The sequence below is a fragment of the Paroedura picta genome, chromosome 6, assembly GCF_049243985.1.
Source record: "Paroedura picta isolate Pp20150507F chromosome 6, Ppicta_v3.0, whole genome shotgun sequence".
Classification (NCBI taxonomy): domain Eukaryota; kingdom Metazoa; phylum Chordata; class Lepidosauria; order Squamata; family Gekkonidae; genus Paroedura; species Paroedura picta.
The window spans coordinates 86,637,013-86,663,707 of record NC_135374.1 but is presented as its reverse complement, the minus strand read 5'-3'; the positions used below and the strand labels follow the sequence as shown (position 1 = coordinate 86,663,707).

General features: G+C 42.8%; 1 protein-coding gene across 1 annotated transcript in view; it reads left to right on the top strand.

Annotated features, from left to right (window-relative positions):
- CNGA3 (cyclic nucleotide gated channel subunit alpha 3) overlaps window positions 1-26,411 on the top strand; it is a 36,880-nt gene extending 10,469 nt beyond the window's left edge. The window contains exons 2-9 of the mRNA XM_077343445.1: window positions 2,440-2,563; window positions 8,867-8,983; window positions 10,905-11,069; window positions 14,096-14,149; window positions 16,261-16,404; window positions 18,426-18,530; window positions 21,108-21,214; window positions 21,690-26,411. Of these exons, the coding sequence (XP_077199560.1) occupies window positions 2,463-2,563; window positions 8,867-8,983; window positions 10,905-11,069; window positions 14,096-14,149; window positions 16,261-16,404; window positions 18,426-18,530; window positions 21,108-21,214; window positions 21,690-23,074 (2,178 nt within the window). The 5' untranslated portion in view covers window positions 2,440-2,462 and the 3' untranslated portion in view covers window positions 23,075-26,411. The remainder of the gene's footprint in view (window positions 1-2,439; window positions 2,564-8,866; window positions 8,984-10,904; window positions 11,070-14,095; window positions 14,150-16,260; window positions 16,405-18,425; window positions 18,531-21,107; window positions 21,215-21,689) is intronic.
- Window positions 26,412-26,695: the final 284 nt, after the last annotated feature.

Genomic DNA, 26,695 nt, shown 5'->3' with positions numbered 1-26,695 from the left:
TGATTGTTACTAGTCAGTGACAATTCCTATTTCAGAGATTGAACTTTCTTGTGTTGCAGATCAACATACAGATGTGGATGAAAGACATTTGAGTTCAAATCCCTCTTTAGCCAGCTCAGCAGCTATGTTTCTTATAATTGTTTGCAGGACTCACTTGCAGTAGCACCACTCTTCTTCAGAGAGGCCTTGGCTCCTGATTTCTAGCAGCCCAATTTAAGATTTTGGAGAAATGTTGCCCTCAGGCTGGTAGTTATCTGTGGTCATGCCTATTGTATTTCAGTTGGCTTTCCTTGAATTGTTTCAAGGGATGTGCATTCAGATATAACCAAGAAAAAATATATCTATATCTGTAAAATAACCTGGGAGTGTGAGACTACCCCTCCCCCCAAGTGTATGTTTGTTCCTGGTCTTGCCCGGTTGATTTGTGTTAGATCATAACCCTTTAAATTGTTTTTCCTGACTCTGCAGAGTTGGGTTTTTTTTACCTAAGTTGCTTCATGTACTATTTGCATTTTATGGTAGATTCTGGGGTTTGACGTTGTTTTAAATTCTCAGTTCTCTGTTTCTTGATTCTCTAATTTTACATTTGCTAGGTTTGCAACAGTATGTTCCATTTGGTTTAGATTTGGTGATTCTTTGGTTGTACATAGATGTGGATTCTTGGTTTTACACGTTGCCCAATAGGAATCGGGGGATGATTACTGGGACATCTCATTCTGAGGTCCACAAAATTGGGCCCTCTTGATCCAATTCATTTGAAATTTGGCAGTTATTTAAAGGATGGGCACCAGCAGCTTAACTGCACTTAGTAGCTTTAAACAGGCCCTCCTGGAAATTTTCCCCATAGGGAACAACAGAGCCGAAAAATATCAGAACCCCTCCTCCCTCCCAGATTCTAATATCAAACTGGTATCTGGAGAATGGGACACTGGGAATGCCAATCATTCTTGGCTTCCTGATGTGTGTGCTGACAGCACTGAAAATCGCAGCTCCCTCTCCTTGAAAATCCTCATAATTTAAGGCATGTGTGGAAGAAAACAAACTGTGAAAATGCACAGGGAGAGCAGATGTACAAAACCACCTTGTCCTCCAATCTGATTCAAATGCTTGTTCTTGCTCTTCTTCTCTGGATTAGTTTCCTTTGTCCTCTTTTCAAAAACCTTAGTGCAGTAATATAAGGTATGATCCTTATCCAGATACATTTGTAACATCTGGGCAGCCTACTGGCAGTTTGGTGAAGGAGAGTGAGGGGAAGCATCTTTAGGCTGGAGGAGGACCAAAGGTTTTTACAATACTTGTTCCTTCCCTCTTCATCAGCAGTTTTATAGACTTCTTCCTGGGCAATTTTCCCCATTACACTTAAGGCTACCATCTTTATGGTGGCATGTTTCATCTGAGGGATATGGAATGCTATGAGAAGCTAAAATTGCTAGATCTTATTTCAGGATTTCATACCAGGGGGGCAGTCTATACCTGGGACAGAAAGGGGCAAATGGGGAAAGGGGCTTATACATCTTTGTAGAGAATACCTGTATGTGAACGGCTCAGTGGAAGTCATGCCTACAGTCTCAGATTAAGCCCCGGACACTCATGGCAGAGGTGTTTAGAAAGGTCTCCTTCTAGGAGTCATGGGCAGGCATGGTCTTGCAGTCCTAAAGGACAGGTTCTAGCCTGAGGAATAATTTTAGGTTGTCAAATGTCGTTTTATGCCCTTGGCCTGTTTGGAAAGGTTTGTTTTAGCACTGGTTTCTTATATTGTTGTTTTTCCAATTTTATTTTATTGTTTTTATGTTATGGGCTACCTTGAACATGAAAATTCTCTAAAGGAACATGAAGGAAACCTTTCCCACTTATAATTCTTAATAAATTCTTAATAAACTGTTGCCTTCTCAAGCTTAAGGTTCCTTGCAGATTAGTATCCAAACAGGTATAACGTGGGAAACAGCATAATAGACATGTTTTGTAGGCATGTTTGATGAAGTAACTTTATACAGTGTGTGTATTAAATGCTCTCAAGGCTCTCTAAACGTCTGGTGAACCTAAATGAAGGCTTTATAAAAAGGATTCAGGGAGGTGAACTTTTTCAAAAGCCCCACCCATGGCTCCATTTTTCTTCTTCCAGTCTCTTGCAGCTTGCCATTTGTCCTGCAGCACGACTGGAGGGCTTTTAAATCCTCTGTTTAAAAAAATTGGCAATTGCTATTCAAGTACAGAATTCTAAAATTATAATGTTCTTTTGCCACAGTCTACAAGTTCCTCTGAATGTCTAGCTTTTGTTTGAATGGTCTTTAGCTTTTCCAATGGAAATGAAACTGCCTGCACCTCCCCCCCCCCTTCCCATAGCTCTGTTTCTCTGCAACAAAAGAGACTGGAGATTCTTGTTTCTGAATTGTCGTTTCTAGCATGTAGGGATTACTCTCTGTTTTCCCTGTGTTGCAGATATCACTTGGATGTAAAGTAGAATGGCTAAAGTTGACACTCATCACTCCTATTCTGCTCGGCATAGGCTGTCCATGAAGGTTGCTGATGATGAGACAGATACATTCGAGAATGGAGTCAGCAGGTAAGTGCTTCTGTTTGTGATGTTTGTGCTCTAGCTCAGGAATGCAATGTGTACTTCCCTTCCTCTATTTTAGCTTTGTGGCATCCTATTGAAATATGTAGGAAAGACCATGATCGCCCCAAATTTGCCCAGTCAGTTTCATGGCAGAGAGAGTGTTTGAACCTGAGTCTTCCCAGTTCTGATCTGACACTTTAACCCAGGGGTAGTCAAACTGCGGCCCTCCAGATGTCCATGGACTACAATTCCCAGGAGCCCCTGCCAGAGAATGCCTGTGGTAAGTGAACTACTACCCCAGCCTTCAGCTGCTCATGTTTGCTAACAGATTCAAGTGGGTAGCCATGTTGGTCTGAAGCAGCAGAACAAATTGAGAGTCCAGGGGCAACTTTAAGAACAACAAAGTTTTATTCAAGGTATGAGCTTTTGTGTGCACACACACTTCCTCAGCTACAATGTCATGGAATAGAAGTAATCAGTTCAAACTTATAGGTAGAGTGTGAGAGTAAACTGACGTACAGCATAATGAAAATGGTTAACAGATTCCAGAGATAAATAGGAAAAAACAGCAATTTGGATTTGTTTGTATTCACTTGAGATTGAATTGCGTGAGAAACATTTGGCGTACAATAAATCTGTCTCTATTAAGAGAATAATGGGCAAATAGATAATCAATTGCTGACAGCAGTTAGCTGAAATCTTGCCCTTCTGCTCCCTTCCTCTCATCTCAAGATTCTTCCATGCTTTGATAAATTGAATAGTGGGAGGAAAATGGGGAAGAGATTACAGGATGCTGTAATGTCACTTCCTGGTAAGTGATGATAGTGTCTGTGGTACTCAAGGAATTTACCCTACATAAATGCATAAATAAATCTTTATTTTTTAGTAACTCACCCTTCCCATGAGGCTCAGGGCAGGTAACATCAAATCAACAAAATGCAGTCTTACATAACATTAAAATAGTATCCTAAAACAGTTAAAACATTCCCCAGCTTTTCTATTGCATCTGCCAGTTTACTTGTATACTGAGGAAGTTTCAATTCTTTGGATGGTCGTTTGTCCTCTCGATTTTTTTTCCTACCATGTTTAAGTAGGCGTTTCATTGGAGAGCCCAGCCAGCTAGTTATTACAGTTGTTATATCCCCAGCCTCAGCCACAGACCTGGTGGAATAGCTGTCTCCTACAGGCCCTGCAGAACTGGTTAAAGTCCCACAGGACATTGATCTCAGTTGGCAGAGCATTCCATTATCTCTATGGTCTTTACAATAGAAATTGGGGAAATTCCTAGAGCACCAAAAATGCTGTAATATCAGTTTTTGGTGGCCACCTAGAAGTGGTGTCGAAATGTTCACAGTCCTCCCCACCCTCATTCCCAGGCTTTTCCCTCCAGAACTGCCAGGGCTCACGGGCTCAGGGATGACAACCTGATTCTAGCATGGAACCAGTTAATCTACAAGTAATGCTTGTCATTTCTCAGTACAGCAAAAGCAAAACCTCTTTCCCAAACTTCCACTCAGAGTTTGTTGGGGAAGAAAGTAAAACAGAGGAAGGAGCATTTCCTCGCCTTAGATCTGAATCAAAATTTTTAAAATTAGAACAGCAGTCACAGGATCAGTAATTTAATAGGTTCATTGAGAGAACAAATTTCACTAACCTTTTTTCTGCCTTTTCTGTGCACACACTATACTTGTGGCTTTCCCACACAGTCCTTTTTTTGGCCCTGCAGGCAATCTTGACTTCCCTAGCTAATGCTCTCTTGATCAAACATCGGGGCCTAATTGACGTCATGAGCTTGTATTGGTTTGAGACCACTTTAACTGTTAAAGATTCTTTTGCAGAATTCTGGGAATTATAATGCTGATGGCCTTAAAATGAGTAGGTTAATCCCACTCAGAATTTAAGGTTAATATTAATGTGCAAATATATTGATGACATTTTTGAGAGGTACACTAATAAAATGGACGAATGAAAGATGGTCTACTCTTTATGCAGATTTCATTTTAACACCTTCTGGCTCAACCAGGATTACAAAGACTATAGACACTATGATCGGTGATTGGTCCACTCACAAGACTGTGGTAGATCCAAGTAGCTTTTCCATAGTTGGAAAAGGGAAGAAGAGGTTCCCTTAGATTACCAGAAAAGGCTAAACTGGGTATCATGGGATCTACAAAAGACTGTGCAAAGGAAAGAAATCAGGTGAGAGTGAAAAAGCTGGTTGGATCTAACCCATTGTTGGTAGACTCTCTACCCAATAGCATGCATGTACATTGACAAGTAAGATGAAGCAAACTCTACAGCCAGATTGAGATTTCCAAAGGGGAATAGTTATTGCCTATTCTGTTTCAGGAGTTCTTGATATAAGGTGAAATTTTTCTTATTTATTTAAGTGTTCCAGTCTTAAGACTATTAGAACTACACAGTTTGGACTATTCCACCATGATCTGATTTTATTTTTTTTGTTACATCCCTCTTTTAGGGCTACCGTGTCTCCTGCTATAGAAGGGGATACCCTTGCTGCCACTCAGTGGGAGGCGAATGAGACCAAAATTGCCATCATGTTGATGGTGTGTCAATACTGGCAGGACCAACCTAGGAATGATGTTGCCCAGCTGGTAGGATGTTCTTGCATGAATCCTACAGCATTGCTCTGACCATGGTTGTTTCTGCACTAGCAATATCGTTCAGATTTGCATTTTTAAGGGCCAACTTTTCTGTCTGTTTCTGCTTTAAAATTGACTTTTCCAGGTGCAAACCTGAATTGCCTCTGACTTACTGTATGTTTAGGGAATTCCTGATTACAGTGATGGCATCTTTCAAGGCGTAATCTAATTCAGGGGCAGGCTGCCCAATGGAGAAATTCATGACTTTGTTTTCCCCCCCCCCTGTGCCCACCATTTTTAGTCATTTGGGCACACTCCTTTCATTGTTGCCATCCTTCCTCCCTTTCCTTCCTCCTCCCTCTCTCCCTCCCTTCCTCTGTTCCAAAACATCTGACTTAAATTCCCATTCAACTAGGAAGCCCACCATGGAAGTCAGAAAAAAATCATATGAAACAACAAATAAATGTAATACAATCAATGACTTTTTAACAGGAAGCTGGAATTCCTCAAGGACCCACACTCTGTGCAAACCACTTTGCAGTGCAAAAGGCTAATTATCAGCTGCTGCTACTGTTGTTATTCCCCTCCTTGAATTGCTATTCCCAAATTTGCTATTCTTCCTCTGGTGCTTCTGCATTCCTGTATCGTTTCTTGTGCATCATAGACCAGGGTGGAGCAGGAAGGAGGGATGGTAAGCCCCATATTGTTTCTTTTCTTTTGTACTGAAGGGAAGCTTTTTTCCCCATTGCAAAAAGACACCTCAGGCCAATTCTGCACAGGCAGAAAAGGCCAAGAGGAAACTCATATGGAAGCGGGGCTAATCTCAGCTTCCACATGATGTTGATGCTGGGCCAGCCCCCTCCCAGGCCTGTGCCGGATCAGGCCCTCATTTTCCCTTTTCCCATTTGCAATCCCTTTTAAAAAGTGGGGGCCAATGGGGCCTGTCCAGCGGGACCTGTCCCTGTCCTATGGTGGCCCAGAGGGGGCAAAAAATGCCCTGTTTGGCTTTGTGGTGCTTTGCATTCCATGAAATCCCACCTTCCTGAATTTTTTAAAAAACACCACCCCTGCACGGCTGAACCTGTCTGCCACCACTGCTTTCCAGGGTGGACACATTTCAGTGGGGGACTAGGTGCCCTGCTGAAATGTGCTTACCCCCCCCCCCCCGCTTCTGTGAGGATACAGAAAGCTGTAGAGTATAAGGCTCTGTAGTATCACAGCAGTGGCAGCCCAGCCTGGTGGCCTTTCTCTCCTCTCCCCATCTGGATTCAATGAATCTTGCCCACCTTTCACTTGCAAACTTTCCCAGTGCTCACCACAAAAGCAGTAAAAGGACTTGCTTCCCTGGTTCCACTTGCCCCCTGATGTGAATATGCCCTAGTAATGGCCTTTAAAAAAAAGGTGATTGCATTGCAGCACTGCTCCTAACTATAAAAACATAGCAGCAGGGTTGCACGTTAAGTTGCAGCGGTGTTGTAACGCAATAACCTACTTTTAGATAATATTACATCCAGTATACTTGTGGGGGGAAGGAGGGGAGGTGATCGAGGGCACAGAATGGTGGAATTAAAGGGTGCAATGAAAAGAAAGGTGCAAGTAGGCACCATTTTGCAAAAAAAAAAAAAACAGTTTTGGAAAAGGTGAAGGATGGGAGGTTGTCTCGGAAAGCATATATGTGAATTTCAGCCTGGGAAATGAGAGAAGAAAGCCTAAATGCAGAAAGCCTGGAGTTAGCTTGCTGCATCCAAAGGAAATCCAAAGGGAGGCTAAGGTAAGTCTCTGATGTGGAAACAGTCCATGTGACATCACTTACAAGTTCACCCTGGATGCTACATGAGGTCAGCAATATGACATTGTCTCCATGTCCTTGCCCCCCACCCAATCTCCTGCTGGGTGCCAGTTGGCAACTCCCCCCACTTTTTTTTACTAACATATAATTGCAGTAAGAGTGCTAGGAATATTAAAGCTTGATTCCTTATTTGTGATTTTTTAAATATTGGTCCTAATAAAAAGCATTATACACCATGAATTTTATGGGTTAAAAAAAAAACAAAACAGATCGGCATAACTACTTCAGCTTGCACACCATGGAAAGGTGTGTAAGGAAATAAAACAAAACATGATACAAAGGAGTAAGTAAATACAAGAGGTGCAATAATCCAATAGTAGGATTAACAGCAGTCAAGACGATGAGGCTTTTCGGACCATGGATAATAAATGAACTGATGGGATGGACAGAAGGCAAAGTTAAAACATAGATCATTAGGGCAAGGAATAGCTGGAGTGATTTAGAGATCAAGTTTATCAGGCTTTCTCAGCCAGGGTTTCCCGAAACCCTAGAGTTTCTTGATGGCCCTGGAAGGGTTTCCCGAATGGGTGGGAGTTGATTAATTTTTAATATATTTTTAACATTTGTTAAACATTTATCATGTGATACGACCATATATAGTGATGTTGACCTGCCCCCCCCAAATAGGTAATGATGGGCCTGGAGAGGGTGGGAAAGGGAGGGGCCCTGGGTGGGTGTGTACACAGCTATGTTTCCGAACCATATTCTGCACAATCACGCCACTTCTGGGGCTTCTTGAATTCTGAGGAATGTTTCAGGGGTTTCTCAATGGCAAAAAACATGAGAAAGGCCGAGGTATGTGTTCAGTCGACATCTATGAAGTTTACTAGTTTCATCCTTTCAGTCTCCAGTAAAACGGGAATATCCGCAAGTCTATCTCATTCTCAATAGCTTATTGAGAGAACAAAACCATCCCAAAAGAATCAAAGCATTTACGTGTTAAAAGTACTGTCCAGTGGCTCATTTGGTAGCCTTATCTTTCTACTGTCTGCTACACAAAAACATTACAGAGAGATTCCTGAAAGCATCTATGACTCTGCCATCCATGCAGAGCTACCTCAATCTAAGACAATGCATTTCAATAGGTCTAGACTGGTGTAACTCTGCATGGGATTGCGCTGTCAGCTACTGGATTCCACAGAGGCCCTGTGATCTCCTGGGGGGGGGGGGGTGGAGGCATTCCCTTCACAAGAACATTCTTTGCTAAAAGTGTCTGAGAAATAAGTTGCTGAAAGCCATTTCTATTCCTCCAGGCATGCGTAGTGGAGACTAGATGAATAATTACTTTGGTATTATTATAAATTCTTATATATTTTTTCTTTAACTAGTAAACTTCTTTTAAGTGTTTTTGTCATTACCAGTGCTTGATACAGATAAGCAATATGAACGCTAAAAGGTTATCTGTGTAAACAATCCATTAATGTGCCTCTTAGCCAAGTAAAATGTGTCTTTTCCCGCACACCCAGAGCAGGTTGTGGTATCAGTGGTGTTCCTAAGGTTTTTGGTTCGGATTGCAAATGGATATATGATTTTTTTTTTTTTTACTATTGTCTCTGCACCGGCCATCTGGAATGGCCGTGGCAGAAAATTTAATACATAAATACATAGATAATGCCTCTATTAGTAAGTTCTGTCCAGCAAAACCCCCATTGACCTCAAGGGAAGCAGAACAGAAGCAGAAAATGATTAATGTGCAGCGTTTTTCATAACGTCCCTTGTGACAGTAATAGCATTTGTGATTGAGGAAGGGATGCATGTTCCTTCACGATGCCCTAATTGGAGAGGGCTCAAGGAATAGAAAATGAACATTGGAAGGGACTAAATGTATTGCTCTTTTTTTATCGTTTGCTTTCGAAGGACCCACTCACCGTGTGAGGACATGTCTTCCGAATTGCAGGGAGTCATTTCCATGGAGACAGGTGGCCTGTCTGAATCCCGAAGGAGCTCATTCACAGGCAGTGGAGCAATGGCTAGGTAAGCTTCATTCTCGACATGACAAGGCAGCAACCTTGGAGGAGGTTATTGGGATCTTGTCCTGGAAGAAAAGGAGTGGGATGGGAGTAGCCAATAATCTGGACAATGAAAGGAATTTGGTTAATGCAAGGCAATAATAAAAGGAAATTAAATTAAGGGGAAGTTGACTTTGCTTTTGAATCTTTAGGACAGTCCAGTGTGCTGGGGTGGGTAGGCTGGTGAAGGAAAGGGAAGCATGTTCCTTTTAACTCAAAGAGAGAACAGAAAGGCGAAGGGTGAAATTTCCAAGAATTCTATCAGGGGTATAAGGTTGTGTTTTATTTTTAGCTGGTTAGGATAGCCCAGCCCACAATTCAAAAGCTTCCTGGGATGTGGTGAGCCATGCCCATGAAGGGTATCAAAAGATGCTTTAGAATTGACCACATTTCTATCTAAAACAAGGTTGTGGGAAACATGACTGAATAATCAATTTTCTTCATTGTTTTATAGTTATGTCGGGAATCTACTCTATGTGGAATTCTGTCTTGTAAACACTGGCATGTAATAATTCCTTCTGAAAACTGCTGTATCAGTTCCCTTTTTACACAGCATTATCATTTGGATGAAAGTAAAAACATTAGCTGTTTCTCTTTTACAAAGAATAGCGGCCATACTTTTAAGAGCTGATAAATGTTTTACAACGTTGGTGGAGGAATTGAGAACTTTTGTCAACAAATGGTTTTGCCACTGAAGTAGCCCTGCAGAGCAGAGATTTTGAAATTTCTAATGGATTTGCTTTTGAACTTACTCCAGCTATTCACACCTTCAGCACAGGCCAGGAAAGGAACCATATTTGTTCCATTAATGCTGTCTCACTTCCTTTTGTGTGGCATAATACCAGAATATGGCAAGTGTACTTACATCCCGAAACATATACACAAATCTTTATATCCAGGTGTTGTTTTTTTACCAGTAAAGATCATCTGGTTATGAAAGGAATGAGGCAAGTCTAGAAGCAAGGGACCACCACGTGTTCAGTTTATATATCAAAGGAAAACGGCATAATGGCAGAACTAGAGTGAAGTATCCAGTTACTCTTTTCATTAGCTGATGACCAAAAGGTACCAGTCTCTGGCAGCATTTAGCATAAAATAAGACAGAGGGGAGATAATCACTGGAAACTGCAATGATGAGTTTTTTAAAAGGTTATTATAGATATCATGCTATTCCTATTTTGTTTTGTGTTAACAATAGAAGAAAATTAGTACAAATGCAACTGCCTTTTAGGGAAGATAAAGGGGATCTCTGGAGGACCGTTTATGCACTGGAGGTTTCATTGCAGGCTGCAGGCCGGAGTTTTAGTCATGGCAGGTTGCTCCACCTCTTCCTGCACCTACACTGGGAAGCATTTGGCCCAGTGCCCCTCATCTGTCCCCAATCTGTGATCCTGCACAGGAGCTGGGACAGTGAAGTTCCCAGTGCGTAAACGGTCGTGGTGTCAACAAGTCCATGTAGCTTTTTTTTTAAGTTGCTACTCAAAAAAGTTTTTAAAGGAAAATATTTTGTTTCTATGAAGTCATGGCCAAAAATGGAGAGAAAACAGATTCCCCTGGGTTGACTCTGGAGTCTCCATTGCAAGGGTGATCTCATGCAAAATCTATACAGCAACTGCACTACAGTGGGAAATCATCTTGGCATGGAAGTAGCCCATGTGAGCACAGGAGATCTTAAGAAAGCAGAGCTATGAAAACTCAAGGATTCTTTGGGGCCATGGGCACTTTTAGGGAAGTAAGGAAGGGGGGATAAGTAGAGGGGGTCAAAATGGAAGGAGTGTCAGAGAAGAGCTATGATCCTTTAACAGGAAGGCTGACAGCTAAAGCAATTCACCAGACTATACAGAATGATGAAAGATAAACACACATGCCTGCCATCCCCTTTTCAGATTATCACATTTCATCTTATCATTGACCTCCTGGGCAAGAAGACATTTGCAACAGGAAGCCGAAAGGCCCGATTCTTTCCTTGATCGCATCCGAGGGCCAGAGCTCAACGATGTTCCCGGTAGAGGGAGCAATGCCAACTCTGAAGAGCCAGGCCAGCCAAAAAAGTAAGAGGAGACAAGAGCACGGAGAGAAAATTTGGGTGGGTAGCTGTGTTGGTCTGAAGGAGCAGAACAAAGTTTGAGACCAAGGGCAGCTTTAAGGCCACCTTGAATAACACTTGGTTGGTCGTAAAGATGCCATTGGACTCAAACTTTGTCCTGAGAGAAAATGTGTTCTGGATGTCATGCTCGAGGAAGAAGGATAGCATGGTTTGCCAGCAGAGTGTTGTGCTGAGGGGGTAAGAATAACCTTCTGTCACTGTGTGCAATTCAGAGCCATAATAATAAAATTGTGATCTTTTTTGTTTGCCTACAATGGGAAAGGACTGGTTGTAGATGGGATGCATTGTGGTTTCAAGTGCTTGTAAGTAGTCTTCAGTGAGTTTGCCCATACAGTTGTAGCTCTTTGGGGCTCTCAAGCAAGTGGTTGCCTTGGTTCTTCTGCAACCAGGCAGCCCAGTCTGAAGCACAGATGACTTTTACTTTTACTTTATTTTTATTATATTTATTTCCCACCACTCCCTGTAAGGCTCGTGGCGGGTAACAGTAGTCTTAACCCCATAAAAATCCCAATTAAAAGACTTAAAAAAAATCCCAACATGATGGAAAACGGAATCCCCTTCCCACCCCCACTACCGAAACGATGGAGAGACTGGAGAGGGGGGGGCAATGTACACTTCCAACCCCGGGGGGGGGAGCGATGACTCTAGTTCACTGACCCCAGCCTCAACCATAGACCTGGTGGAAGAGCTTCGTTTCACAGGCCCTGTGGAAAGCTGACAAATCCTGCAGGGCCCGCAGCTCACCTGGGAGCTCATTCCACCAGGTAGGGACCAGGACCAAAAGGCCCTGGCCTTGATTGAGCCTAGGTGCACTTCCCTAGGGCCGGGAACAACCAGTAGGTTCTCACCCGCAGAGCTTAAAGCCCTGCGGGGAGCATAGACCTAGAGCATAGACCTAGAAGACTCAGCCATGAGATCCGTGTGCGCGCTATAGACAGAAGACAAATTTCCATGTCTCACACCTGCAATAGAATAATAATAAAAATGAAACAATTATGAATCTACCATTTTTAAAAGATTTATTCTGCTTTTGGGATTCAAGTGTATGAAGCAGTTCTAAGGGAAGGAAGTTGGGGTTATAGGAATGACAGAACTGAGGGACAGGAGACAGTGGTCATGGGAGGACTGAGACCAGGGAAGGGTTCTAAAGGCTCATCTGCTGACTCTAGACAATTTGCCCAGATCTTTTGGGTCTCTCGAATTTTCCTCAATACGCGATTCCATTGATTCCAGGTTGTAGTGGGTTTTATTGTGTTGGGAACATATTCAAAAAGCTATGTTTTTAAAATGAATTGTCACTTCCAGTGGACTAGTGCTTGTGCAGAATGCTCCCAGAATGCTTTTTTATATGATTTGGTCTTGTAGAACAGGGGTAGTCAACCTGTGGTCCTTCAGATGTTCATGGACTACAATTCCCATGAGCTGGCAGGGGCTCAAGGGAATTGTAGTCCATGGACATCTGGAGGACCACAGGTTGACTACCCCTGTTGTAGAACATTGAAACGATGCTTATTCTCTCAGACATGCATTACTTACTACCTGCTTGATGTCTTTGCATAAACAGGTCAGTTGTCAAAATTATGCCACACTATTGTCTGACCAGGGAACAAAACCCAGAGCTATGCAGGTCACCAGGTATCCCAAGAGGCAGAAGCAGGATCAGTCCCTGTCTTTTACTTTCCCTTGAATTAGTGTATGACTGCCATCCACCCTTTATTTTACGGGGAAGCTGCATTTTATCCAGGGTTGCCAACACTGCCTACATAAATGCTGGGAGATGTGGGGGACAGTGCTTGGAGACAGTGGTGTCTGGGGAGGATATGATGTCACTTCTAGGAGATACTATAGGGATTTCCCCTAATCTCTGTGGAAAAGAGCATAGAGACTAGGGAAAATTCCTAGAGCGCCACAACGGAGGCCCTATTTGTTTCCTTCTTAATTTGTTGAGGCTAGGAAATTGTGGCTGAGGCAGGGAATTCCCCACTGGGCCTGGGCAATTGGGAAGCGCTCTAAAGCTGCTCCGGACTTCAGAAGGTCTGGTCTTCCCAATGGGAATTACCCAGGAAGATAAAGTGTCTCTCTGTGCATAGAGAACACAAAGATGCTCTGCACATGCTGCCCAGAAGGTCTTGCAATATTCAATTTCCCCTCATACAAACACGACCCTAATGACAATATTCTCCTTTTTGTACTTGTCACATTAAGTTTTGAACGAAGAGCATAAGTGTGGCAGAAACAGTTCAAGGTGTACTGCACCAATAATCCCCTCAGATTTGTGTGGGTGGCAGGTGGACATCCTCCAACTCTGGTTTCTTATTCTAAGATTTATTTGAAGAATGCGTGGGGATTTGGACCAGTGAGTTCTCACTAGATGTGTTAAACCAGAAGCCGGAAGCTAGAACATCTGTTTACTTGTACTTCTGCTAATGCCCGCTGTCCAAATTGACCCTAAAATACCCAGCTTTCCTCTTTGCTAAAATGACAGGTCTGCAGCATTACACTGTGTCTCTTACCTACACTGAGGGTGAGTGAATTTTTCAGCAACAGTCCATGAATCTGTTTACTCTCCAGCAGTCTTGGCTGTGCTCCTGTAAAGATGATTGCAACGGTGTGAGTAACATTTTGTGTCACAGCCAATTGGCTACACAGCTATATATAGCCAGATCCTTGGTCAAGCATTAATGTGCCTGAAAGCAGGCATGCTCCAGACAACTAGGCTTGGTTACAAACGGGTTTGATGTGTGCGTGAATAAGGATGACCGGTGCCCTGGATAGTTACAAAAGAGACTTAGCACTGTGGTCAAAGCTGACCTCTCTAAGCTTTTCAGCATAGGAAAACCTAGTGATTCAGGCGGGATGGAAGCCAAGGTTTACACCTGCAAGGCCAAGGGGGTTTGTTTAAAAATTAATACATCCAAGGTTTTTGTATTGTCTCTTTATTCCTTTGTCCATTTAATCCATCTGTTCTAGTCACTGGGCTCTGGCCAGATTTAATATCAACTACTCCAACAACACCAATGAAGAGTAAGTACACCACGGACCGCCTGTGTCTAGCTTAGTCCCCCCTTTATCTCCCCATAGTGAAATGCACTGCTGACCCACTTGAGTGAGCTTCCCTCCTTCTCTCCTCTTGCAGCTCTATGGCCTTTAGCTCAAGTGAAAGCTCTTTCTTCCACATGAGGAGCTGCCCTTTTTCTGCTTAGGAGACTGCTGCTGTTGCTACTGACTTGGAATTTCCCTCCCATAGTGTTGGCAAGCTTGCGTGCAATAACTTCCTTTTAATCCCAGGTTTTTTTGGCCGGGTGGCTGAGTTTGGGGGGTTTCTCCCAGATTGGCGCATAGGGATGTTTACCCCAATACAATCCATGCATGTTTTGCAGCCTGTCAGTCTTTCTTGTGAACCTGTCCTAATGTCTTATGAAGCAACCAGCTTCAGGATACATTGACAACTTACCTCTTAAAACTTCCATATTAGTTGCAGTGGGTTCTCACTCTGATGCTGTATGTTCATCCTCTTTGACTGAACATGAGTGGCTGTGCTAGGACTACTCCCGTATGTTACACATGAGGTTACACATGAAAAGAATCAGGTTGGGTTGCTGATCCTGACTCACAGTTCTCATTGTATAAATGGGAAAACTCATCTGAAAAGCACTCCAGCCATGGCTCAGAAATATCTTTTCTAAGGTTTAATGGATGATTAGAAATAGCACAGGGGGTCGTGTGTGGGGTCTACATTAGAAGGGGAATTGGCGGAAACTGTCACCTCTTGTGAGAGAACTCAAGTTCTCTTATGTCTTGGAAATGTGTGTGTGGATACCTGACACTAAGCCAGACATCCTTGCTCTCCCATCTTCTCTGCTATGAAAAGTACGAAGTGGTACTTTCTCCTGGACGAAGCTCTGCAAGAAGTGGTGTGAGCATGTGCTGAACTCTACTGTCAAACTGTATTGGACAGTATCTATTTCAGAGGTGTCCATGGACTACAATTCTCACGAGCCCCTGACAGTCCATGGACATCTGGATTTGGCCACCCCTGAATTATATTTGGGTGTAAAATGCAATCCAAGGAGAACTGCAGTGCTCAAAGGGGAGTGTAGAACTTCTGATACTCATTGAAAAATTAACTGCATTAGAAAACCACTAGAAGTTGTTTGTTTGTTTATAGACTTCACCTTTTGGTTCTCAAAGTTCCCTTTGGGCTGCTGACTCAGTGCTATAATGTGTGCCACTGGGTGGTATCCTTCCTTAGGCTGGAGGAAATGCCTGTTGATTTATTCTACAAATTAGTTTGTTTGTTTAAACAATTCAGCCTTGCAAAGATTCTGGAAAACAAGCAAAATAGAGGCCTTTCAGACAAATGGCACAGAGGAACATGGTGGGAGAGGTGGTCCCATAGATACGTGGACCTGAAGTCAGGAATAACAATATTTTGGCCAGAATTCAGAAGCCAGCAGGCTGCCAGTGAAGAGTTCTTGGCACAAGTATAACATGCAACCTGAATCTTGTTCTGATTATCAGACAATCTGCTTTATTTTGCACCAGCTGCGGAGGAAGAAGAGTCACTAAACTAGAAGAAGTAGAGTTGGTTCTTATATGCCGCTTCTCTGGACCCAAAGGGCTCTCAAAGTGGCTTACATTCGCCTTCCCTTTCCTCTCCCCACAACAGACACCCTGTGAGATGGGTGAGGCTGAGAGAGCCCTGATATCACTGCTCGGTCAGAACAGTCTTATCAGCGCCCTGGCGAGCCCAAGGTCACCCAGCTGGCTGCATGTGGGGGAGCGCAGAATCGAACCCGTACTCCTAACCACTACACCAAACTGGCTCTCAAGCTTATGCATATTTACTTGGAAGTAAGTTTCATTGAGTTCATACTTAGGATTTCAGGCATAATATTCATTTTGGAGTCTAAAAATGCCTGTTGTTGCTAGCTGGTTCATAAAGTATGGCCAAAGCTCTTGCAAAACAGCCACCTGCCTCTCTGGCCAAATATGCCTGATACTGCTGGTCTCAGTATTGTAGACTCCTTTGTGTTCAGCATGTGAGTAGCCTCCTCTCGCCTACCTGTTCTTGGGCCTGGTGTTGTAGTCCCAGCCACCCAAAAGCCAGTAACAAAGCTGAGTTTGTTACACAGAAAGAAGGAGGAAGAAAACAAAGAGGAGAAAAAAGAGGAAAATAAAGAGGAGGAGAAGAAAGAGGAAAATAAAGAGGAGAAAAAAGAGGAAAAGAAGGAGGAGAAAAAAGAGGATAAGAAAGAGGATAAGAAAGAGGAACCCGAGTAAGTATAAACTGGAATGATTTCATCTTTGCAACACACTTCCTCTTCCCTAGAAAGCTTATTACAGAAGCAGTGAAAAGTGCCCACTCACGGACAAAGCCAGAAATTCTGTACACTCTCTAAGGATGCTGAAACAAGAAATAAATGAACTGTAAATTAGAAATAAATGCCCCCACCCAGCAATGACCTGTTGCAGATCGAACATGCTCATTTCCCTTCCAATGCTGATAGCAATTGAGTTACAATTTAAAAAAGGGTGTGTTTCATTTGAGAAAACTGGCCTTCTTAAGCCTGTAAGTGCCTATAGGTCTGGGGGGAGGGATTAGATTTGGGTTCAAGGTAGATTGCCAGGTTCCCCCAGGACACCAGTAGGGCATGAGGGAAGGGGTTGCCAGATCCAGATTGAGAAACTCCCAGAGATTTGATGATGAAATCTTGGGAGGACCGGGACCTCAGTGGGGTACAGTACCATAGAGTCCACCCTCCAAGTCTCCATTTTCTTTGGGGGGAATGATATCCATAGTCTGGAGATAAACTGTAATTCTGGGAGGTCCCCAGGTCCCACCTAGAGGCAGGCATCCCAAGTTCAAGGTGTGATAAATTTAAACTGGTTCATCCACCTTCCTCAAGCTTTTGTTTGGGCCTCCAGTGTGTTATTGTACGGGTGGCTCAGTGCCAATCACAAACAGAGCAAAAAAGATAACTGTGGAGTTTCTTTACACTCACACTGGGGACTCTCTAAGTAAAATATTGATTTGTCAATTATCCTAAAGCATAAAACTTATCAAATCACACAGAGGATGGAGCATGCTCCAGAACCTTAGAATGCTGAGAGTCAGTTAAAAAAAAAAACAGCAGGGAAGGGGAGACTATAAAATCCAGGAAGGGAAGATTTGGATGTGTACATGGATGGGAGGATGACAACATTTCTGCTGCGTGATTTCTCACAGTCCCCCAGCTTGTTTTCTCTGGTAGTAAATTATCCCACCCTATCCTTTGCTGACCTAACTGGCCACAGTGGTTGAAGGATTTGCATAGCATGCCAACCAGTTCCAGCCAACTTCAAAGGCTTCAGGGGCTGAGGGCTCTTGTTTTCCCCATACTCTGCCTTAAAGGTTCATGGTGACCTTGGCCAGTCTCTGATCTACCCTCTCTCACAGGGTTGTTTTGAAGATTCTGTGAAAGAGTGAGAACCAAGTATGCTATTCTGAGCCACTGGGAGGAAGGATTGATGTGGGCCATAGATTAACGCGTCTTTCTTTCCATAATAAACAGAAGGGCTGAAAAAAGCACTCCAAAGGCAACCGAACATTGATTCCAAGGAGTATGTTGCAAAGATTACATCCCCAGTGGGTGTTTTGGCCTAGGAATGCTAAACCAGTGTTAAGCAATAGAAGTAGTCCTGTACTTTGTGTACCAGTCATAAGCTTGTAGTAACAGTAGTTCTGCCATAGTCCTGTAAATGTGGTTAAGAATATTTTCTGCCTGATCTTGCATTTACTAGCAGGGGTTTTAAAAGCTATTTGGCATGGTGTTGTGCTCTTTGTGGTAAGGGGGAAAATGTGGATCTCTCTACTTGTTTTAGCCCCAAGTATTTCCTCTGGCTTTCTTAGGTCTGTGATAATTATTGATGCTGGCATAGACTTGTAGAGCATGTTCCTTAGTAGGCTTTGTTGGGATTACTAATCTGTTGAAAAGAGGCTACCATGTTGGTAGTGTCCATTGCGATGCCTTGGTCAGTTCCAGCTTCAAAGTGTTCTGGAGTACTCTAGGTTTAAGCACACTATTAAAACACGTGTTGCCCTGTTGATGGAGGATGAAGTCAACCTGCCAGCCTCCATTTGAGACTGTCAGTGGGTGCTGTATTGGACCAGATTAGGTGCTGTACCATACAGAAGGTATTCTATAATCAACAGCCCTGGTTGCCATTTGCTGAGGGAAATACAATCACTTTGGAAGATACAGAATTTCCGTGACCAGGGGTCACTCGTGTGTATTCACCTTTATGCTTTCCTATTTAGGAAGAAAGAACCTTTTGTGATAGATCCTTCAAGCAATCTGTATTACAGGTGGTTGTCCATCATTGCAGTACCAGTATTCTATAACTGGTGTATGATAATATGTAGGTAAGAATTATTATTTAATTGTACTCTTACTATAACTGTTGGGTTTCAATTGCTGACTTTTATCTCTTTAGCCATAGCTACTGGATACAGACAAAAATGCTATAGTTCTACTGTTCTGATTCACCTTGGGGTTAATTTTCCATTATGTTTTTACAATTGTTTAAAACATTGTTTGCATTGTCTACTTTTAAATTGGAGGGAGATAGAGGATTACTGTTGTCTAATCTAGTCCAAGATTGTCCACCCCAACTGGAGCAGGGTTTTAGATCTTACTTAGCTCAGCTGCAGGTCACGCACTGATCTCAGATGCTCAAACTAACCCTTGTTCTAACCCCAAATCTATTACTAAATACCAGACTCTCTCACTTCAGATAACCCCTCTAACTCTATCCCAAACCCTAACCCAGTCCCTGAGGGCAAATTCTATTCCTAAATGTATCTACAGCATCAATGGCAAGACTGTCTCTGACATGAACATAAATCCTAACACCACTCACCCATATCTGATGGTCACAATAAGATCAGTCCCGACTGTTCTACTTAGGAACAGATTCTTTCTTCAGATTTCATCACGTTCCTACTTCTAGTCCCAGTTCCCAACCCAATTTTAACCTTAATGCATATTCATTTCCATACCAGCCAAACATTCATTCCTGGGGCCATTTTAACCTGGGGAAATGCAGTGGAGGGTTAGTTTCCCCTTATGCCATAGTCTAGATCTGAATCAGGCCCCCAATTAAGTGACTTTTTAAAACTCCAGGCGTGCCTCTGATGGAACCACCAGCACATTGTCTGCGTAACTTCCTTCTCCCTCCCTTCCCCACAATGTCCTTGAGATCTCAGCCTCCCATTTATACAAAGTGCTAGAATCGTTCCCCTCAATATATCAGTTGAGGCTAGCAAAACCTCATATTCTTATTGTACAGAAATTGTGCCCCCCTCCCGTTGGATATCGTACATGCTCAGAAATTTAGAATGCCAGCCCTTCTTTCCTCTGACTTGGGCATTTCTGTCTTCAGTGAAGCAATCGCAAATCCACACGTGAGTCTTTTAAGAAAGACAGACTTGCAGTGTTATGCCTGTAGCCCTTAAATCCACATATTTGTCTTTGTGAGGCGGGAGCTGCATTGTTCTTCCAGCTCTGGTTTGCAGCAAGCAGCATGCGCCCAGCGGCCTGCAGGTGCCCTCTGGTGGCTTCAGTGCGGCAACAGCTTCCAGGCTGTGCAAAGACCAATCATCTCATGCTTCAGCACCTCTTGCTGAATAGGCAGGAATGCAAAATTCTTAACCCCAACTAGATGATGCTCTAGTATTACTAAAGTATTTCTCCTCTTCTGAATATACCATTCTCGGTGAAGGATACCTTGAGTTCTTAATATTCTTAGGCCGTGTCTCTAGGGATACCGGACTTCAGGAGGAACCTGGGGGTCCCTGGAATTACAGCTCCTCTCCAGACTACAGAGATCAGTTCCCTTGGAGAAAATGGGTGCTTTCTAAGGTGTTTTCTATGGCATTACTCCCCTCCCCCCGCTGCCAGTGGTCCTCCACAGGTTCCATTCCCAAACTTCTGGGAGTTTCCCAACCCGGATTTGGCAACCCAACTCTTCCATCACCCCCTGCCAGTGGCCAGTGGGGACTTGGCACAGAGAGGATGTGGTGGACAGAGTATCTCACATGGCTTGAGCACTAGTCAGTGGGGACAGAACAGAATGAATGAAATGGGCTTTACGGAGAAGCAGTCTCCTGCACACAATCAAGGGAGGTGAGGCCTGACCATTACATAGGGTTCAGGTTAGGAAATTACTGCAGATTTGGGGGTAGAGTCTGAGGAAGGAAGGGTTTGGGGAGGGACTTCAGAGCAGTATTAATAGACATTGTCTCCAGGAGAACTGATCTTTGTAGTCTGGAGATTGGTTGTAATTCTGGGAAATCTCCTGGTCTCATCTGGAGGCTGGCCACCCTATTTACGGGCTAAATACCCTTGCTATAACCTTTCTTGATCCTGCTGTCTTGCACAACATTTTCCTCTGCTTTCCTTTGTTCCCCTGCTCAGTGCCTTTTCCTCTGAAGCTGCTGAGTCCCTAGTGTTGGTAAAAACATCTTCCCCTATTAGTTAAAGAATGGTCTTCAAGCTCCTTGTGAAAATCTATCCATGTAATGCTTTCCTGAATCACTCGATCCTCCATTACCCATTTGATTTTCTGCCACCTCTGTCTGCTAATCCTCCTGATCGTTATTTGTTGACCTTTATCCCAATCCCACCTGTACAGCCAAAATAACTTCTAGGTAATCAAAGCAGGGGCTTGTTATACTGTGTGGACATTGGGATGATATTTGGTTGCCTTTCATTCTTTCACTCTAAGCTTCCTATGTTAAATCATAACATTATTCATTACATTTTTGGTCCTTCAACCAACACCATTAAGAGTTCTATACATGGCCTCAACTTTATTACCACAACAACCCAGTAAAATCAGCTTGGATGAGGCATAACCGTGAAAAAAACCAAGGACCTGGAATATAATCACTGACATATTTTAGCATAGAAGTGTAATCCAGTCTTTTGTGCTTTTTCAGAGCCTGTTTTGATGTACTTCAAATGGAGCACCTAATTCTTTGGTTCATCTTGGACTATTCTGCTGATGCTGTCTACATCATGGACACCTTTGTCAGGATTAGAACAGGTGAGTTCATTAGTTGTTGAATTACAGCGATGAATCAACCACAATACTTGGGAAAAAGGGAAGGATCATTGGATTTGATGGAGTCTACTGAAATAATCTCATGCCTAAAACATGTATCTAGAAAAGTGTTGTTGAGACATAACTCGAGCATTCACACCATGGCATTGCTTAAAAACAAACTTATGTGTAATTGTGTATTTATCATTCAAGCCGTGTAACTCTGATATACTAAAAACTACCCAAGAGGAAGATATTTTGAACCCCTGGGAAAGGATTTACAAACCCCTAGTAGAAAGGATCATGTCACAGAGGTTAAGACACAAATTTCCAAAGCTGTGTAAATTTATATAACCTACCCCGAGTCACTAGAGAGAGGGCAGGAAATAAAAACCATTATTATAATAATATTCACGAGCATATAATTCATTTTCTAATGTTAGTGCTCCACTTAAAAAAAATCTTTTATTTTTTAAAGGTTTCCTTGAACAAGGACTACTAGTCCGAGATGAGAAGAAGTTAAGGGAAAGGTATCAAGAAACTTTACAATTCAAATTGGACCTTGCATCCCTTTTCCCAACAGACATACTTTATATAAAATTTGGAATGAACTATCCTGAATTGCGGTTTAATCGCCTTCTGAGGTTTTCCAGGCTATTTGAGTTTTTTGACCGTACAGAAACGAGAACAAACTATCCAAATACCTTTCGAATTGGGAACCTTGTCTTGTATATTCTAATCATTATCCACTGGAACGCATGTATCTACTACGCCATTTCAAAGCAAATTGGATTTGGAACCGACAGCTGGGTCTATCCAAATGTGTCCATTCCAGAATTTGGGCGACTGTCTAGAAAGTATATTTATAGTTTGTATTGGTCAACGTTGACACTGACCACCATTGGGGAAACTCCCCCTCCAGTGAAAGATGAAGAATTTTTGTTTGTGGTCATTGACTTTCTAGTGGGTGTGCTCATCTTTGCTACCATTGTCGGTAACGTAGGCTCTATGATTTCTAACATGAATGCCTCAAGGGCAGAGTTCCAGTCCAAAGTTGATGCTATCAAACAGTACATGCATTTCCGGAAAGTCTCTAAAGAATTGGAAGCCAGGGTTATTAAATGGTTTGATTACCTGTGGACCAACAAGAAAACAGTGGAAGAGAGGGAAGTTCTGAAGTACCTACCTGACAAACTGAGAGCTGAAATTGCTATAAATGTCCACTTAGATACACTAAGAAAAGTGCGTATCTTCCAGGATTGTGAAGCAGGCCTTCTGGTTGAACTGGTGCTGAAGCTAAGACCTACCGTCTTCAGTCCTGGAGATTACATCTGTAAGAAAGGTGATATTGGGAGAGAAATGTATATTATCAAAGAAGGGAAATTAGCTGTTGTGGCTGATGATGGGGTGACACAATTCGTGGTCCTCAGTGATGGCAGCTATTTTGGGGAAATCAGCATCTTAAACATCAAAGGCAGCAAATCTGGTAACAGGAGAACAGCCAACATCAGGAGCATAGGCTATTCTGATTTGTTTTGTTTGTCCAAAGATGATCTGATGGAAGCACTCACAGAGTACCCTGATGCTAAACAGGCTCTGGAAGAAAAGGGACGGCAGATTTTGATGAAAGACAACTTAATTGATGAAGAAGCAGCCAAAGCAGGAGCTGACCCCAAAGACTTGGAAGAGAAAATAGACAGACTTGAAGTATCACTAGATAGTCTCCAGACCAGGTTTGCTAGACTCCTTGCAGAGTTCAGTGCTAATCAATCCAAAGTCAAGCAGAGACTTATAAAAATGGAGAACAAAGTAAAGAAATATGGAAGTGGTACCTTGTCAGGGGATGAGGGTGACAAGACTTAGGAGGAGAAAAAGAATTGTGTGCGCTCTTTTATCTTCATTCAGCATATGAGATGAATGCACATGCAAATATGTAAACATGGTTATTTTTATATGGATCAAAATAATGCGCTTGTAGAGTTTTTAACAGAAGCAATTGAGTTGTAAATAGGAAATTCATAATTTTTATTTCACATCCATTTTTTCCTCTTTCTACTGGCAAAAGTCACAAGGCACAATCAAACCTCCTTGAAGGTAATGTCTGTGAGTCTGACCACATGGACCATATTGCCACTTCTGCAATTGCTGCTGGGTACATTAATAGTCTGATGAAACAGACCCATACACATAACTATTCTAGTCTCACATTTTTCTACCTTGAAATCAGAGCTGCCTCTCAATGAATATATTATCTGGGCTCTTCTAGTAATTCATTCTGTTCACTTTAAAGACAATAGATTTGTAAAGACTGGTATTATAGTCTGCAGTCTTTTGCACTATGACTGGACTATTTCTGTACTGCCATGCAATAGATTCCTAGATCTTGTATTTGGGTTTCAATGTACTCTAGCCATTGGAAAGTCCTGATGATTTACTCTACGGGTATATGCATAACTACTGTGCGGTTACTGTAGAAGTGCACTCACCACATTTGGTCCAGTCCTTTCTCTAGGACTCATTTCATAAAACCAAGAGCATGGGCACAATCTAGCCAGTGTTAAGAGTGTATTAACCCTCAAAGTTTCCATGGGAAGACTGGCACATACTTAAAACATCTCCAGGATTGACCTCCTGGGAAACTGGTTCTACCCATGTGCCGCAGGACCTGGTCGGGCAGTGTTTGACTGGCTGGTATCTATAAAATTGGGACTTCAGCTCCTCTTCCTCTCAGGAGCAGACTTCCTGCTGACTTTAAGGTCCATGTCTTATGGATGTTTTTTTTTTAAAGTAAAATACTGAACAAACTTTTAATTGCACCAATATATGTGACACCTTGAACAATGAAGTTCTTGAAGCACGGGGGGAAGAGGCAGAATGGCTTGGGGCTCAAACTAGTTGCACATCTGTCTGTTGTTTGCAGTGTAAAGGTGGTGGTGGGGGGGGGGAGAGGCAGGCTCATTTCACTGATAAAAGCCCCAATGCCAAATACTTAGGTACATCTGTGTATACCTCCAAGAGTAAATTGTGTATTTTCCAGACTTTAAAAAAAGGACTTTTGTATCCTATCCTTGCTCCAACAAACTCAGAGTGGCATCATCGTTCTCCTCTCTTCCAAGTTATCCTCACAACAACAATCCTGTGTGGCAGGGGAGGCTGAGAGAGTAACTGGCCCAAGGTCACCCAGCAAGCTTCCTTGGATGAGGGGAGACTGGAATCCGGCTCTCTCATACTTTTGTCTGGCATGCTCCTCTCTCTGCTGTGCTAGTGTTCCCTGTTTGCTCTCCCATCTTGTTACTAGACAAGTAAGGCCGTCCCTTAGAATCCCCGTCTTGTAGGTCCTAACTACTAACGGTGCAATGTTGGCATATATGTGTTGGATATTTTGGGAAGATGCTTGGAAAGAAAGAAAAGGTGTAGCTCAATATGGTTCCAGTCCTAGGCACATTACCATGAGTAAGCTCCACTAACCATAGAAGGACTTACATCTGAGTATACATGTTTAGGATTGGGCTGTATGTGCCCATATTGTGTGTCCTGCTAAAATAAATCCTGTTTAAAGGTAGACAAAGGACTCTTTTATTTGTATCTTATTAGCACTGACCCAGTCATCCACCTTCAGAGATTTTTATGACTTTATAACTGAATAACAGTGTTTAATCTGCAGAGCATAAATCTCATTGAAACGAGAAGGAACTTCACTACAAGGAGATTTTCAAGAACTTCAGTTTCTTCCTTCAGATTATTGGTACCTAGTGAAAGGTAGCCCAAGCTGTATTTTATGATGGTGCTGGCAATCTTTCATTTGGGAGTCTTCTTACAGGACTTTTTGGAATTCTTAGACAGGTGATAGGACTGCTGGACCCAGTTCTTTTAGAAATTTATTGGAAATGCTCCACACCCCCAGCAACTGGCTGTGCACCCAGAAGACAGCAGAATGCTAGTGCAGATATTATACCTTCCACAAACTCACCTCTAAGGAAGATTCAAACAAGTGGTAAAGTTCACAAACCCATCATAGTCTGTAAGCTTGGCCCATCATGGTCAATGGGCCAAGAACATTCCAAGGTTACTGTAGAAAGCCAAAAAGCTTACTGGGGCGGAACATCATGAGTCAATGACTACCTGCATCTCACTTGACTTAAGCTGTCTTAATAGAGCTGCTGCCATCCAGATATTTAAAGTTTAACCATCTAGGCAGAAATGCCACTCAGAAAGTTCTCCCCTCCAAGAAACAGAAGTGATTGTGAAGGTCAAGAATGAGATGTGTCACTTCTCTGACACAGGAACTAGTCTCAGGCAGACGACTGTACAAGAAGACTGATTTTGCTTAGATGCAAGATGGTGCAAAATACAAAGGTATGGGATCAAAAGCACTGAAAATAGTCAGGGCACTTGTAACAATGAAAGAATGGGTAGAGCATGTGTGAGAGGGAAGACTGTGCAAAAGGATGACACAGAAATGAAAAGCAAGGGAAGAAAAGAATCTCTGAAAGCTTTTACATGTCTTTCAGGATGGACCTTAGATTCTGGATTTAGATTAAAGTCCACCACTCCTGCTGCCCAGAGGCCTTGTCAGTGGACACATCCCACAAGCACCATTGGTGTGGACCTAAAAAGGAAATCTTCCAGGAACTTTTTTGGTCCTAAATTTCATGCAGCTTGGTACAGAGCTCACTTCCTAGAGGAGATTTGATTTGGGGGCTTTAACTATTGGCGCGGAGGGTGGGGAGAGCTGGTGCCCTTGTTACAATTTACTGTCTGAGCTTTGGTCATGTTGGAGAAGAAAGAAGTCCAGGCCATGTTTGCCAAAATAAGACTGTGACCACCATCCTAAAATGGCTGCTGACTCAGCTGGCTGAGCTAGAGATACCTGAAAGTGGTTCAGGACTTTCGTCAGGAAAGGAGAAGGTCCAATTATTCAAAAAAGAGGGAGAAAGAAGTATGAATGTGAAGGATCCACATTACAACTACAAACCTGCTTGAATCTTGTTAATTGTAGGTATAGCTATAATTCCTATTATTTCCCCAGTCTTCTCTTGGTTCAATGTCAACAGGACTATGGCAGGATTCTGCATAAAAACCAAGGCTTGGATCTTAAGCAACTTAAGTAGAAGGCCATCTTCTCAGACCTTCTCCCACTGCCCATCTTCTGTGTCCCTCATTTATGCTTGGGGAGGGTCAATGTCCTCAAAGGAACCATGTGGGGAGTGCACTGGAAGTCTTCTGGAGGATAAATAATCCCTCCCCCCTGGAGAGTTGAAGGCTCTTTTGTTGGGGAGGTGTTATGTCACTTTAGGATCCAAGCTTGATGAAAATGAGAGAAAGGCGCATTCTTAGGATCTCATGCCAGACTTCTGATGGGAGTTTGCCCTGTGGCCTCATCCAGAGTCAGTTCAAGTGTGCAAGCTCCTAATGTTGTGCACATCAAAAGACCTCTCTCTGTGTGTGGCACACTTAAGTGTGAGGAGGAAGGCCCAAAGAGAT